The sequence below is a fragment of the Entelurus aequoreus genome, linkage group LG23, assembly GCF_033978785.1.
Source record: "Entelurus aequoreus isolate RoL-2023_Sb linkage group LG23, RoL_Eaeq_v1.1, whole genome shotgun sequence".
Taxonomy (NCBI): Eukaryota; Metazoa; Chordata; class Actinopteri; order Syngnathiformes; family Syngnathidae; genus Entelurus; species Entelurus aequoreus.
In genome coordinates, this window is record NC_084753.1 from 30,819,810 (window position 1) to 30,836,724 (window position 16,915).

General features: G+C 35.6%; 1 protein-coding gene across 1 annotated transcript in view; it reads left to right on the forward strand.

The window, feature by feature from the left end:
* Window positions 1–374: 374 nt before the first annotated feature.
* Window positions 375–16,915, forward strand: part of LOC133641076 (DNA replication licensing factor MCM3-like) — a 38,490-nt gene continuing 21,949 nt past the window's right edge. The window contains exons 1-10 of the mRNA XM_062034911.1: window positions 375–563; window positions 673–785; window positions 7,149–7,357; window positions 7,436–7,566; window positions 9,388–9,626; window positions 12,910–13,015; window positions 13,088–13,241; window positions 15,067–15,198; window positions 15,269–15,477; window positions 15,540–15,714. Of these exons, the coding sequence (XP_061890895.1) occupies window positions 489–563; window positions 673–785; window positions 7,149–7,357; window positions 7,436–7,566; window positions 9,388–9,626; window positions 12,910–13,015; window positions 13,088–13,241; window positions 15,067–15,198; window positions 15,269–15,477; window positions 15,540–15,714 (1,543 nt within the window). The 5' untranslated portion in view covers window positions 375–488. The remainder of the gene's footprint in view (window positions 564–672; window positions 786–7,148; window positions 7,358–7,435; window positions 7,567–9,387; window positions 9,627–12,909; window positions 13,016–13,087; window positions 13,242–15,066; window positions 15,199–15,268; window positions 15,478–15,539; window positions 15,715–16,915) is intronic.

A 16,915-nucleotide genomic window follows, 5' to 3' on the forward strand; every position in this document is an offset into this window, starting at 1 on the left:
AATAAATAATAATAATCAAAACAAGTACAAAAATAGTACAAAAACAGTACAAAACAGCGCCAGAGGGTTGTAAACTCAGTAAAGTAACCAAAATAAAATGCAAAAAATATATATGCAACAAAACTTAAAGCCATAGGCTCACACAAATTCCGTAAATAATTCAATTTTGGATGTAAAAGTGAAGTTAAATCAACCCTTTCATTGGTAACACTTCCGTTCCCCACCCGACGCGCTCGTCTTTTCCGGCTTCATTTTCGCGGGGGTTCTGAGCGCGGCAAGATCACGTGGCCAAACATTGAAGTCTTATTGGTTTAGCATGCCTGGTCACGTGTCATCTTGTACCCAATGGCGTGTTACGTCGTGCCCGCGCCGGTGACGCATTGGCGGGAAAAAACTCTTCATTGTGCGGGGTGGACTGTGAAAAACTGCACGTTTAACAACGCGACTGCGGAATATTCGCTAACTTTTTCCCACGGAAATACTTGGACATGGCTACCGACGTTGTGGACGACCGGGAGATGAGGGAGGCCCAGAGGGACTATCTGGACTTCTTGGATGATGATGTAAGTTTGTCGCGACGGAACGTACTTTATTGTTGCGACCGAATTGGACTCCTAACCCAGCGAATGTGGAATCGAAGTCACTGTGGAGTTTTCTTCTGCTTCCCCCCAGCACGACCAGGGGGTTTATCAGAGCAAAATTCGGGACATGATCGACCAGAACAAGTCCCGCGTCGTTGTCAACATTAACGACCTGAGGAGGAAGAATGAGGCCCGGGCTGCAAAGTAAGCACGCTTGTGTTGTCCCAGTACCATATTGGTATCGGTACTTTTCTAAATAAAGGGGACCACAAAAAATGTCATTATTGGCTTTATTTTAATAAAAAAAAATCTTAGGGTACATTACACATATGCAGTGTTGGGTTAGTTACTGAAAACTAGTTACAGTTACTAGTTACTTTATTTCAAAAGTAACTCCGTTACGTACACCAAAAAGTAATGCGTTACTGTGAAAATTAACTATTTAGTTACTTATATATATATATATATATATATATATATATATATATATATGCCTTTGACCTTTTTTTTTACTTAAAGAAAGCAAATTAACATATTATATGAGAATGTTATGTTATGATTATCTTTAATCGAATCACAGCAGTGCTCAAATTAAAAAACAGCATTCCCTCTCATGTGATATTGCTTGATTAATATTAATGATGTGCACTTTAACAACTAGGCTTACAACTATACCTAATATATAAATGGGTGGAAAAGTGACTATTACCTGCAGGGCAAACATTAGCTAACCAGAAGGCAACAACAATGTCAACAAAAAACACCTGCTTAAAAGATCTAATACAAATGTCCCTGAGGAATATAAGGTGGGAGTACTGTAATTACCTAACGTTACATTATTATTTTCCATAACAATTTAGCCCCCTCCACAATATTAACCCGACATTAAAACAGAACTAGCTATTTATTGATTTGCAATTGCCGAATCATGTTACATTATCTTAATGTTAAAAAGCCAGGTTACTATGACATTCTGTAACAGACAAATAATTTCATGTAGGCTAACGTTACCTACCTGCTACCTCTGTCTTTTTCTCGTTTCTCCTCCTCTTCTTTTCTATTTTTTGTTCCCTGGGCACCTGACAGTTTTGGCCGTTTTGACATCTTGTGTTGATTTTTAGATGTGGTAAGAGTCTTGATACGGGAAGGGAGGGGGCGCACCATGCGGGGAGGTGGGGGGGGGGCGTAATGTTGTAACAAATAATATTTCTATTAAATAGGCTTTACTTTGCATTTTAATTAACGTGGGATTATTTTTTGTATTTAGAAATAATAGTACCAACTTTTTTTTTTTTTTCTCCAACATTTGTGGCACTGGCGTGGCGCCCCCTGATGGATGGCGCCCTTAGCATTTGCCTATACGGCCTATGCCACGGGCCGGCCCTGTGTATATGTATGTATGTATGTGTATATATATATATATATATATATATATATATATATATATATATATATATATATATATATATATATATATATATATATATATATATATATATATATATATATATATATATATATATATATATATATATATATATATATATATATATATATATATATATTTTTTTTTTTTTTAAGGCCCCCTTTAATGCCCTTTTAGCCTTCATTTCAGTACTGTTATTGCACTGGAGAATAATACAATGTGTTGATCAACTTGACATGCATTTGCAGCACTGAACTCTGCTAAGCAATGTGCTCTACATACAACACACAAAGACAAAGATATGTTTCAAAGGGCCAATTTGTTTCAGGCCAGAACAAATTGACAAAACTGTTTTAAATAGCTGCAACATAACATACATGAGTAACAAACAGCATAATAACAACATAGCTGTAAAGCAAGGAAGGCACACACTACATACACAAAGCCTAATCGGGTGTTTTTTTCTCTCAAGGAATTCTGAAATAAAATCATGTCTGAAGCCCAGAACACTCTACACCAGGGGTCACCAACGCGGTGCCCGCGGGCACCAGGTAGCCCGTAAGAACCAGATGAGTAGCCCGCTGGCCTGTTCTAAAAATAGCTCAAATAGCAGCACTTACCAGTGAGCTGCCTCTATTTTTTAAATTGTATTTATTTACTAGCAAGCTGGTCTCGCTTTGCCTGACATTTTTAATTCTAAGAGAGACAAAACTCAAATAGAATTTGAAAATCCAAGAAAATATTTTAAAGACTTTGTCTTCACTTGTTTAAATCAATTCATTGTTTTTTTTACTTTGTTTCTTATAACTTTCAGAAAGACAATTTTAGAGAAAAAATACAACCTTAAAATGATTTTAGGATTTTTAAACACATATACCTTTTTACCTTTTAAATTCCTTCCTCTTCTTTCCTGACAATTTAAATCAATGTTCAAGTAAATTAATTTTTTTATTGTAAAGAATAATAAATACTTTTTAATTTAATTCTTCATTTTAGCTTCTGTTTTTTTAACAAAGAATATTTGTGAAATATTTCTTCAAACTTATTATGATTTAAAATTCAAAAAAATTATTCTGGCAAATCTAGAAAGTCTGTAGAATTAAATTTAAATCTTATTTCAAAGTCTTTTGAATTTCTTTTAAAATTTTTGTTCTGGAAAATCTAGAAGAAATAATGATTTGTCTTTGTTAGAAATATAGCTTGGTCCAATTTGTTATATATTCTAACAAAGTGCAGATTGGATTTTAACCTATTTAAAACATGTCATCAAAATTCTAAAATGAATCTTAATCAGGAAAAATTACTAATGATGTTCCATAAATTCTTTTTTTAATTTTTCAAAAAGATTCGAATTAGCTAGTTTTTCTCTTCTTTTTTTCGGTTGAATTTTGAATTTTGAAGAGTCGAAATTGAAGATAAACTGTTTCAAAATTTAATTGTCATTTTTTTCGTGTTTTCTCCTCTTTTAAACCGTTCAATTAAGTGTAAATATCATTAATTATTAATAATAACATATAATTAAAGGTAAATTGAGCAAATTGGCTATTTCTGGCAATTTATTTAAGTGTGTATCAAACTGGTAGCCCTTCACATTAATCACTACCCAAGAAGTAGCTCTTGGTTTCAAAAAGGTTGGTGACCCCTGCTCTACACATTTCCCCAGTTTTAGTTTAGAGATAAGGAAAGATTGCCCTGGCCCACTAGCATCCCTCTTTGTTTGTGAACTTTATAGTCTATACATTTAGAGTGATGTGATAATCAAACACTCTAGAAGTCTAGAATGAAAGAGCAACAGTATATAAGACAGGGGTATCCAAACTTTTTCCACGGAGGGCCGCACACTGAAAAATCAAAGCAAGCGGGGGCCATTTTGATATTTTTTTATTTTAAAAACCGATACAATTTATGTATAAAAAATATACATTTAGGCCTCCACCCAGGCTTGATCCCGGGGACTCTAAATGGTTTTGGTCCAAAAAAATATTAAAAATGTGTCATTATTCAGTATTATTATTTTTCTTATTATTCAAGGCTTAAATCTCTAGATCAACATTAGGTCTATCTGTCAATATAACGTTATTAAAGATTTAAGTTGTATGCTCTTTTGGTCAAAGAAAACCCTGTTTTTTAATGGAAAAAAACACAAAATATGCAATATTTTTACCCAATAACATTTTTAAGTGGAATATTTGAGATTATATAATAACTGGAGCCTTTAAAAAGGTCAATAACTCATAACAACATTGATTTTAATTCATTATCTTTTTTTAGCAATGACACTTAAAAACATATCACACAAAAATTATTGGGGATCCAAACGGGTCCTACTGTTTAAAGTACTCATTTTTTTTAACTGTTTACTTTTAACACAATAATCTCGAGATCAACTTCAGATCTGTCCATCAATTATAAGTTGTATTGTTGTTTGTTTTTTGTTCGTTTTAGGCCCTTTAAAAAAACCAAAAAAAAAACAGCTTAGTTTTTTATATGGCAAACACAAAATATGCAACATTTTCCCCAGAGAATATCTCAAAGTGGAATATTTAATGTGACGTAATTGGAGCCTTGAATAGGTCAATAATTCATAATGACATTGATTTTGATTCATTATTATTTTTTAAAGAACGATACAGCCTGCATGGCAGCTTTGTGTTATTAGAGTCAACATTGCAACATTTTCTTGTTATATTTCACCTGTTGGCTCTTTTATCCACTTTTTATGTTTTTTTATTTCTTTTATTGTATTTTTAGAATGTGCCTTGGGGCCGTTAAAAAATTATCTGTGGGCCGCAAATTGCCCCCGGGCCGCACTTTGGACACCCCTGATACAAGAGAATTGACAGTGTGTGTGTACCTTCAGTGCGCAGTGCCTCGTTAAAATCCAGCCGCTGTTGCTTTGGAGGTGAAGTGTCTCTCTTTACTAGCTTCGTCGAAGCATGTTGCTTTTGTACCTGTTTCAGCAGATTTGAATTGCTAGGATAGGATCTTTGATCCAAGACAACTTACGTTTAACTAAAATGTTCTTTTCTTTGTGGTCGACAAAAGTAAAGTAGTGAGAACATCTCCGTGTTAAGAAACTCGACTTTGGCTCTGCCATGTCTTGTTAGTAAACACAGACACGCCCCCCCCCCACCCCACACCCACACACAGAGCAGCGCGCCTTTTCTGCAGCTCTCCAATAAAACACACTCAGATCCTCTCGGTTTCTAGCCGATACTACATAAAAAATAACGTAAAATGACGCAGTAACGCATCATGTAGTAACGGTAACTGAGTTACTGAATATAAAAAATAACGCGCTAGATTACTAGTTACCGCCGTTACGGTAACGAGTTACTTTGTAACATATGTTTATTATTGCAAGTTTGTCCTTTAAAATAAAATGGTGAACATACAAGACAACTTGTCTGTTATTAGTAAGTTTGTCAACATTAGAGTATATGAAACTAAATTCTTGGGAATAATAATTGATCATGAATTATGTTGGAAAACCACATATTGAATATATACACGGAAAAATATCCAAATCCATTGCTATTCTTTATAAAGTAAGAAACATGCTGAATAAGACATGTCTGCATATGTTATATTATTCTTAAATTTTTCCATATTTAACATATTGTGTTGAAGTTTGGGGAAATGTTTATAAAACAAACATAGACCCAATAATGGAACTTAAAAAAGGGTCATTAGAATAATACACAATGCGTGCGACTATGAACCTACCAATCCATTATTTATAAGTTCTATCCATCCATCCATTTTCTACCGCTTGTCCCTTTCGGGATCGCGGGGGTCGATGGAGCCTATCTCAGCTGCATTCGGGCGGGGTACACACTGGACAAGTCGCCACCTCATCGCAGGGCCAACACAGATAGACAGACAACATTCACACACCCGGGCCAATTTAGTGAATGCGTTAAAATTTTCAGATATTGTGTTTTTAAAAGCAATAGAAATGATGTTTCGAGTAAAGAGCAACAGCCTTCCAGCTTGTATTCTTAATTAGCAGTAATGCTACTTTTTGTAGCAACGCTTTTACTTGACATATTACGGTTGTCTGTTCAACATCTTCCCGCTTGAAGCCAAACCACCGCCAGTCAATGGACCCTCTGCTGTTTTTCTTGGGCATTAATTATTTCTCGTATTACCACTGGCTCACAGCTAATGTTACCCATTCCGCTACCTCTCTGCTCCGTGAGGGCGTGTGACGTTGCACGCGCGACGTATGTAAGAAGGTGCGCTTGTTTTATGTCTCTGTGCAAAGGAGAGACAAGAAAGAGTGAGAAGAGCCTGCAGTCTTAATGCCCGTAGCTAAAAGCAACTGTGTGAGAACGTATACTCGAATATCACGATATAGTCATTTTTAGGGATGATGTTCAAAACCGGTTCTCCCGGTTGTTCGATAAGAAAAGAACCGATTTCATGGACTCAAATCCCTTTTTGAGAACCGGTTCCTGTTATCGAGGCCACTATAGTAAAGAAAAAGAGTTGGTTCTTTATTCGAATCCCATCCCACAGGAAATGCCCTGTGGGACATCATGTCACACAAGCAGCAAAAATAATGGACCGGAAAAAAACGCCTCAAAGCATGGCTATTCACCTATAGTGATCACAGAGACAGGTTGTTTTTGTGTTACTGTATATATTTGTTTTTCTGAAAAATCTTACTTAATATACTTTGGGTAACAACAGTCAATATTTTTTTTTTTCTTTTTCGGGGGGTAACAGTCAATATTTATTTATTTTATTTTATTTTTTTCCTTATAAAATAAAAGTGAGCTTTTGTTAAACCAAATATTGTGTTTTTTTTCCATATACAACAACCTATCTGGATTCAATAAGGAATCGGTGCGATAAGAGGATTCGATAATGGGCTCGAACTCGATAATTTCTTATCAAACATCATCTCTATTCATTTTCTGTATCGCACAGAGACAAACCCGCGATATATCGAGTATAATCGATATATCGCCCAGCGCTGCCTCGATGTCAATTAATTGTGCCGCCCTACCATCTACAGTCCGGGGTTGTAACAACAAGCTGCATTCACTGACAGTCCCATTGTAATGTGTTAAAGTATCGGTGTATGAGACATGTGCAAGGTTAGCAACCGCTTGACGGTTCCGCGTTCCCACCAGGCTGATGAGCAATGCTTTCGAAGAGCTGATGGCCTTCCAGCTGGCCCTGAAGGACCTGGTGGCCACCGTGGACGCCACCTACGCCAAGCAGTACGAGGAGTTCAACGTGGGCCTGGAGGGCAGCTTCGGATCCAAGCACGTCAGCCCCCGAACGCTGACTTCCAGGCTGCTGGGCAGCATGGTGTGTGTGGAGGGCATCATCACCAAGTGTGAGTTTCTACGCCGTCGGCCTCAAACGCACGAGAGGCCGCTTACTCACCGCCTCCGTGTCCGTGTGTATCCCTCAGGCTCTCTTGTGCGGCCCAAAGTGGTACGCAGTGTCCACTACTGCCCCGCCACCAACAAGACCATGGAAAGGAAGTACACCGATCTGACATCTTTGGACGCCTTTCCTTCAAGCGCAATCTACCCAACCAAGGTAACGTCATGCATGCTCCATATTTACGTACAAAACCTGCTTTATTCGCTATCAGCAGTACAACCGTGTTTCTTAACCATAGGGCCCGTTGTTGGGCCGCCAGCGCCCCCTAGAGAGCCACCAAAAAATTGATTTCTCAGCGGTACTCGGTTGCAATACACTTTTCCACCACTTGTGGCAGTAATGACAATATCTAACAAACAGTGAAGTGAATTATATTTATATAGTGCTTTTCTCTAGTGACTCAAAGCGCTTTACATAGTGAAACCCAATATCTAAGTTACATTTAAACCAGTGTGGGTGGCACTGGGAGCAGGTGGGTAAAGTGTCTTGCCCAAGGACACAACGGCAGTGACTAGGATGGCAGAAGCTGGGATCGAACCTGGAACCCAAGTTGCTGGCACGGCCGCTCTACCAACCGAGATATACCGCCCCAAACACAAGACGTATTGAGCTACTGTTGTAGAGAAGTTTCCTAAGTGCAAAAAATATGACTAAAGTGGTGAAGCTGTGTGTTTTATTTACACTTTAATTTTATTGACGGATTATTTAGGAACATATATCATGATTATTATTTATTTAGTTAGAATGTATTTATTTTATTACAACCTAGTTTGTTATTGTATAAAAAGTATATTTTTTTTTAATTGTAAATTTATTTTTCATCAGTGTTTGAGTCTATATGATGATGTTTAATTAAGAAACATATCATTACCAACTGAATTAGAATTTATTTTTGTAATTTATTTTATTTTTGAATAAATACAAATAAAATTAAAATATTTTTTAAACATTAAAAAAAAATTTTTTTTAATTAATTTGTTTGATTTAAGAATTATTTTTTTGTAATCAGCTGACCTAGTTTATTGTAAAAAAAAAGTATGTATTGTTTTAAATGTTAATGTATTTTTCATCTATATGATGATGTTTAATTAAGAAACATCATTACCAATTTAATTAGAATTTATTTTTGTAATTAATTTTATTTTCAAATAAATACAAATTAAATAAAAATATTTTTTAAACATTTTTTTTTTTAAATTAAATTCATTTATTTGATTTAAGAATTATTTTTTGTAATAAGGAGACCTAGTTTATTGTAAAAAAAAGTATGTATTTTTTTAAATGTAAAATGTATTTTTCATCAGTGTTTAAGTCTATATGATGATGTTTAATTAAGAAACATATCATTACCAATTTATTATAATTTTTTTTTTAAATAATAAAATTAAAATATTTTTAAAACATTTTTATTCTATTTTTTTAAATTAAATTAATTTATTTGATTTAAGAATTATTTTTTGTAATCAGCTGACCTAGTTTATTGTAAAAAAAAGTATGTATTGTTTTAAATGTCAATGTATTTTTCATCAGTCTTTAAGTATATATGATGTTTAATTAAGAAACATATCATTACCAATTTAAGTAGAATTTATTTTTGTAATTTATTTTAAAATCAATTAAAATTAAATTAAAATATTTTTTAAACATTTAAAAAAAATGTATTATTAAATTCATTTATTTGATTTAAGAATTATTTTTTTGTAATCAGCTGACCTAGTGTATTGTAAAAGTATGTATTGTTTTAAATGTAAATGTATTTTTCATCAGTGTTTAAGTCTATATGATGTTTAATTAAGAAACATATTACCAATTTAATTAGAATTTATTTTTGTAATTTATTTTATTTTTAAATAAAATAAAAATATTTTTTTTAAAAACATTTTTAATTGAATTATTTTTAATTAAATTAATTTTTTTTATTTAAGAATTATTATTGTAATTATTAAGCTCCTCCCCTTTGGGCTGCTCCCCCACCAGGACGAGGAGAACAACCCTCTGGAGACGGAGTTCGGTCTGTCCGTCTACAAGGACCACCAGACCATCACGGTGCAGGAGATGCCCGAAAAAGCGCCGGCGGGTCAGCTTCCTCGCTCGGTGGACATCATCCTGGACAACGACCTGGTGGACGTGGTCAAGCCAGGGGACCGGGTCCAGGTGGTGGGGACCTACCGCTGCCTGCCTGGGAAGAAGGGTGGCTTCACCTCCGGGACCTTCAGGTGAAACCTCGACAAAACTGCACACTCGGCAATTTCTACTGAAGAAAATGATTGGAATCGTACATTTAGAAACGATCAATGAAGATGTTTCCTATGTTTGTTTTGCATAATTGGCCATGACACATGTTGGAGCAAAAAATCAAAAGTAAACAAATGTTTAGAAATACAAATGAACTCTTTGTTGGGGAGGTTTTGGTCACAAGCCAGATGCTGATCAGATGCCATCAACTGTTTTGTAAAGACAAGCGGCATTTTACACAAAGTCCCATCATAATGTGTTCATGAGCCAGGGCTTAATGGGTAACACCAAATTGAATTGTGGCAAGCCGCCATTTATTTATGAGTGTATTGGATGATACTTCTGCTGCTTCTGCAAGCACTCAAGTTAGTCCCGCCCCTTCTGCGACATAATTGAGGCTATTTATTTATTTATTTGAATTAGGACAATACATATTCATCAATATAGAGCAACAATGTAAATATGCCGGAGTTGGCACAATAGCTACTTTTCATCCGTTGTCCTAAGGCAGTGGAGATCGACCGTTTTATCGGTGCTGATATTTGGCATTTTGAGATCACCTCTTAAGGCCCAAGCTGTTTGTTTATTTCTCTTTGCTATTTGGGCTTATTGGACCCTAATTAGAATAAAAATTAAGAATCATCTTTTGATATGATGTACTTCGTCCATAAGTACACAAACGTGTACTTCATGTTTAGTGACATGCTAATTATTTTTTTTACCCTTTTTTTTTTCCAAATTCCATTGTATGTTATACTCTTCTGACACCACCAGATGGCAGTATAAGTGTCCACATAAGTGGCCATAAGACCCCAATTCAGTAGTGTACACAATTTTGGAAATAAGAGCTAAAAGGTGCTGTCCACTAAGCCTTTAGAGGCCCGAATGCAGCTGAGATAGGCTCCAGCACCCCCTGCGACCCCAAAGGGACAAGCGGTAGAAAATGGATGGGTGTCTGACTTTTTTTTTTTTTACATTTATTTTAAATAAATAAATGATAAATGGGTTATACTTGTATAGCGCTTTTCTACCTTCAAGGTACTCAAAGCGCTTTGACAGTATTTCCACATTCACCCATTCACACACACATTCACACACTGATGGCGGGAGCTGCCATGCAAGGCGCTAACCAGCAGCCATCAGGAGCAAGGGTGAAGTGTCTTGCCCAAGGACACAGCGGACGTGACTAGGATGGTAGAAGGTGGGGATTGAACCCCAGTAACCAGCAACCCTCCGATTGCTGGCATGGCCACTCTACCAACTTCGCCGCGCCGCCAACTTAAATACTGTATATTCCAAACTATTGAGAGCAACAGCATATAAGCCACACCCACTAAATCTTAGAAGAAAAGAAAAATATTTCTCCATATATTGCGACCGGATACGAAATGCATATTTCTTTGCCGCGATCGAGGGAAGGTTTTTCTAACCATTTTGAATTGGGGACCACATTTTCCACGACATATGAGCGGGGGGCCCCACTCAAAAAATACGGTGCTAAAACAAATAGATTAAATTAATACAAAATAATAATGAAATAAAATGACATTCTAACTCAATTTAATAACGAATATTTTCCAATGTTTTCAAACTAAACGATCAAAATGAAAATATAGCTTCAACACTTAAGTCATAATTTTTGCGCTTAAGAAACGTGTCTTTGACTTTAGCTACGGACTTATTTTGTTTGTTTTTATTGCCACAAGTGGTGGAAAAGTGTATTACAACTGAGGACCACTGCAAAACAGATATTTCTTCGTCTCAATCGAGGGCAGGTTTTTCTAACCATTTTGACTTTGGTACCCACATTTTCCACTACAAATGAGCCAGGGGCCCCACTCAAATAGTACAGTGCTAAAACAAATAGATTAAATAAATAAAAAATAATAATTAAATAATATGACATTCTAACTAAATTTAAAAACAAATAATTTTCTATGTTTTTAAACTAAACGATCAAAATAAAAATATAGCTTCAACACTTTAGTCATAATTTTTGCGCTTGAGAAACTTGTCTTTGACTTTAAGCTATGGACTTCTTATGTTTGTTTTTATTGCCACAAGTGGTGGAAAAGTGTATTACAACTGAGGACCACTGCAAAACAGATATTTATTCGCCGCAATCTGACAGGTTTTTTTAATCATTTTGACTTGGGGCACCAAATTTTCCACTACAAATGAGCCAGGGGCCACACTCAAATAATCCAGTGCTAGAACTAATAGATTAAATAAATACAAAAATAATAATGAAATAAAATTACATTCCAACTAAATTTAATAACAAATATTTTTCAATGTTTTTAAACTAAACGATCAAAATCAAAATATAGCTTCAACACTTTAGTCATAATTTTTGCGCTTGAGAAACTTGTCTTTGACTTTAAGCTATGGACTTCTTTTGTTTGTTTTTATTGCCACAAGTGGTGGAAAAGTGTATTACAAGTGAGGACCACTGCAAACAGATATTTATTCGCCGCAATCGGACAGGTTTTTTTAATCATTTTGACTTGGCGCACCAAATTTTCCACTACAAATGAGCCAGGGGCCCCACTCAAATGATACACTGCTAAAACAAATAATCGATAAAATCAATTAAAAAAATAATAATGAAATAAAATTACATTCTAACTAATTTTAAAAACAAATATTTTTCAATGTTTTTAAACTAAATGATCAAAATAAAAATATAGCTTCAACACTTTAGTCATAATTTTTTGCGCTTAAAAAACTTCTCTTTCACTTGAGCTACAGACTTCTTTTGTTTGTTTTTAGTGCCACAAGTGGTGGAAAAGTGTATTACAACTGAGGACCACTGCAAAACATATTTATTTGCCACAATCGAGGGCAGGTTTTTCTAACCATTTTGACTTCGGTACCCAAATTTTCCACTACAAATGAGCCAGGGGCCTCACTCAAATGATACAGTACTAAAACAAATAATAGATTAAATAAATAAATAATAATGAAATAAAATGACATTCTAACTAAATTGAATAACAAATATTTTTCAGTGTTTTCAAAATCAAAATATAGCTTCAATACTTTAGTCATAATTTTTGCGCTTAAGAAACTTGTCTTTGACTTTGGCTACAGACTTCTTTTGGTTGTTTTTATTGCCACAAGTGGTGGAAAAGTGTATTACAACTGAGTAGCGCTGAAAAAATAATAAAAAATTTTGCCGGCCCAAAAATGGGCCTCGCAGGGTTCTTACTTACAATCTGTAATGGTAAAGCGCGTACTGATTTGAACGTTTTTTGTCCCCAGGACCATCATGATAGCGTGCCACGTCAAGCAGATGAGCAAGGAGGTGGCCCCCGTCTTCTCTGCGGACGACATCAGCAAAATTCGGAACTTCAGTCGCGGTCGCAGCGTATGTCCTCCCTGCAGAGACGGACGGGATGAATGCGCTCCACGAAAGACTAACACGCCGCCTTTCTTCCAGAACGTTTTCGATCAGCTGTCTCGCTCGCTGGCCCCCAGCATCCACGGTCACGAGTACATCAAGAAGGCCATCCTCTGCATGTTGCTCGGCGGCGTCGAGAAGGTGCTAGAAAACGGCTCCCGCATCCGAGGAGACATCAACATCCTCCTCATTGGTACGGGAAGGAGTCCCACTTTTAATGTGCTTCTTGTTGAGCATCTTTACTTCTGTGTCGGAGGTGTCATTTTAAAAAGTACCATTTACGCAAATAACATTAAAGGGTGGAATAAAAGAGCAGACAGGTGAGATTTAACGAGAAAAAGTTGCAATGTTGACTCCAATAACACAAAGCTGCCATGCAGGCTGTTTTTTTCTTTAAAACTGTCATTGCTTAAAAATAATGAATCAAAATAAATGTTATGAAATAAAGTCATTCAAGGCTAAAATTGACATAAAATATTCTGTCAGGTTCAAACACTGATGACATCTATTAAACAAGACAAGAAGCAAAGAATCAAACAGAGGCAGAATTAAATTGGATCACAATAGATAACCCCCATCCCGTCTCCTCCCATCGTACACAATGGAATTTTCCAAGCCCTTGCTTGGTGCAACAAATACAGCCTCTTGTCTGTTCATTGGGAACTCAGAGAACGGAAGGTTTTTTGATAATTTACATACAATTTTTCTGACATATTCCACTTTAAAATATTTTTTTTGCTATTTAGAAACATTTTCTATGACAAAAAGGCCATAAGACAAACATAACATAAAAAAATACTAAAAACGTATAATAGACAGATCTGAAGTTGATCCAGAGAATTAAGCATTAAAAGTAAAACAAAATGTATGGCTTATTTTTAACACTTTTATGACTGGGACTCTTTTGGATCCCCAATAATGTTAGTGGGGAAAAAACTGTCTGCTCAAAAAATAATCAACTAAAATCAATGTTATGAATTATTGACCTACTCAAGACTCCAATTACTTCACATTAAATACTCCTTATTATTAAATATTTTTTGTAGTAAATTTTGCATCTTTTGTGTTTTTGATACTTAAACTTTTTCTGTGACAAAAAACATAACGGACAGATCTGAAGTGGATCTAGAGAATTAAACCTTGAACAATAAATAATTAGAGAAATGCTTTAAAATGTAATATCGGAAAATATCGGTATCTGTTTTTTTTTTTTTATCTGTATCGGTTTTTACTTTTATTTTATTTTTTATTAAATCATCATAAAAAACAAGCTACACGTACAATTAGTTAACAGTTAATTTTACTCATTTTAATTTATTACTAGTTTCTATGTAACTGTTTTTATATTGTTTTACTTTCTTTTTTATTCAAGAAAATGTTTTTAATTTATTTATCTTATTTTATTTTATTTTTTTTTTAAAAAGGACCTTCTCTTCACCACACCTGGTTGTCCAAATTAGGCATAATAATGTGTTAATTCCAAATTTCCTCGACTGTATATAACGGTATCGGTTGATATCGGTATCGGTAATTAAGAGTTGGACAATATCGGAATAACGGATATCGGCAAAAAAAACATGTATCCCTATAAATAATGTTAAGACTTTTATGAGTGGTACCCTTTTGGATCTTTAAGAATTTTAGTGGGATTAAAAAAAACCCTCATTGCTCAAAAATGTTATGAATTATTGACCAATTTAAGGCTTCTATTACTTGACGTCAAACATTCCACTTTTATGGGTTTTTTGCTATAAACTGGGATTTCTTTAAACAAAGGGCATAAAAGATAAGAAAAAAAACTATCTGCAGATTTTATGTTGATCTATAAATTTAGAAAAAAAGAAATTTAATGAGACTTATTTTTTAACTTTTTTTATGACTGAGATCCTTCTCGGTCCCTGGTAAAAAACTTGAAAGGAGCCCTAAAGTTAAAAAAAAATAAAAAAATTTGGAAATTTTTTGAAAATAAAAACAATTAAAAATGTCCACCGCATCTTTGTTTTTTTCTTCTTATCCAGGTGATCCCTCGGTCGCCAAGTCCCAGCTTCTACGTTACGTCCTCCACACGGCGCCCAGAGCCATCCCCACCACCGGGCGCGGCTCCTCCGGCGTGGGTCTGACCGCCGCCGTCACCACCGACCAGGAGACGGGTACGACATTGACGCCGACTGGCCACGAGCGCCTCTTTCCTTGCATATTCACCAATGTGTTTTTCCCCAGGGGAGCGTCGTCTGGAGGCGGGCGCCATGGTGCTGGCCGACCGCGGCGTGGTGTGCATCGACGAGTTCGACAAGATGTCCGACATGGACCGCACCGCCATCCACGAGGTCATGGAGCAGGGTCGCGTCACCATCGCCAAGGCCGGCATCCACGCCCGCCTGAACGCCCGCTGCTCCGTTCTGGCGGCCGCCAATCCCGTCTACGGCAGGGTGAGTGGCGGGGAGGAGCCGTCTTGAGGCGGACGCCGCTGAGCTCCTTGTTGTCCCCGCAGTACGACCAGTACAAAACCCCCATGGAGAACATCGGGCTGCAGGACTCCCTGCTGTCCCGTTTCGACCTGCTCTTCATCGTCCTGGATCAGATGGACGCCGAGCAGGACCGCGAGATCTCCGATCACGTCCTCAGGATGCATCGCTACCGGGACCCCCGCCAGCAGGAGGGCGCAGGTACTGCAGCTGCTCCTCCGTACTAAACCAATTAGAAAAGCAATTCATTCAAATGACTAAGTTTTGCTTTTATTTAATGAAAAAGTCCTTTGGAATGAGACAAACAACGCACAAGATGCATGAACTTACACCGCATCTTAACTTGATGCAAAGTTCTTCTTTTAGGAATAAGTATATGTTGCGCTTTATATAAAATATTTATTTAAAAAAAAAAGGGGCTTCCTCAGGGAGGCAAAACGTCTGTCTTTGATAAAAAGACAAAAATGTAACATTGCACATTGTATACAAATAAAAAATACATTCCAATATTGACATTAATAAAGTGCAAATTTAAATCTATCTTTTTTTTTTTTTTAATAAGACCTAAACAAAAATGTATCATTGCACACTGTATGCAACTAAATACAACAGTCCAATATTTGAGATGAATAAAGTGCATCTTCTGTCTTGGATAGAAAGACATAAATGCTACATTGCACATTGTATGCAAATAAAAAAAATACATTCCAATATTGACATTAAGAAAGTGCAAACTTAAATGTCTTTTTTTTTAATAAGACTTAAACAAAAATGTAACATTGCACACTGTATGCAAATAAATACAACAGTCCAATATTTGAGATTAATAAAGTGCACCTTCTGTCTTGGATAGAAAGACAAAAATGCTACATTGCACATTGTGTGCAAATAAAAAATACATTCCAATATTGACATTAATAAAGTGCAAATTTAAATCTATCTTTTTTTTTTTTTTAATAAGACCTAAACAAAAATGTATCATTGCACACTGTATGCAACTAAATACAACAGTCCAATATTTGAGATTAATAAAGTGCATCTTCTGTCTTGGATAGAAAGACATAAATGCTACATTGCACATTGTATGCAAATAAAAAAATACATTCCAATATTGACATTAAGAAAGTGCAAACTTAAATGTCTTTTTTTTTAATAAGACTTAAACAAAAATGTAACATTGCACACTGTATGCAAATAAATACAACAGTCCAATATTTGAGATTAATAAAGTGCACCTTCTGTCTTGGATAGAAAGACAAAAATGCTACATTGCACATTGTGTGCAAATAAAAAATACATTCCAATATTGACATTAATAAAGTGCAAACTTAAATCTACACTTTTTTTAATAAGAGCCCGGAAAGACGGCAACCGGGGCAGGGAGGGGTAGCATCCCAAGCTG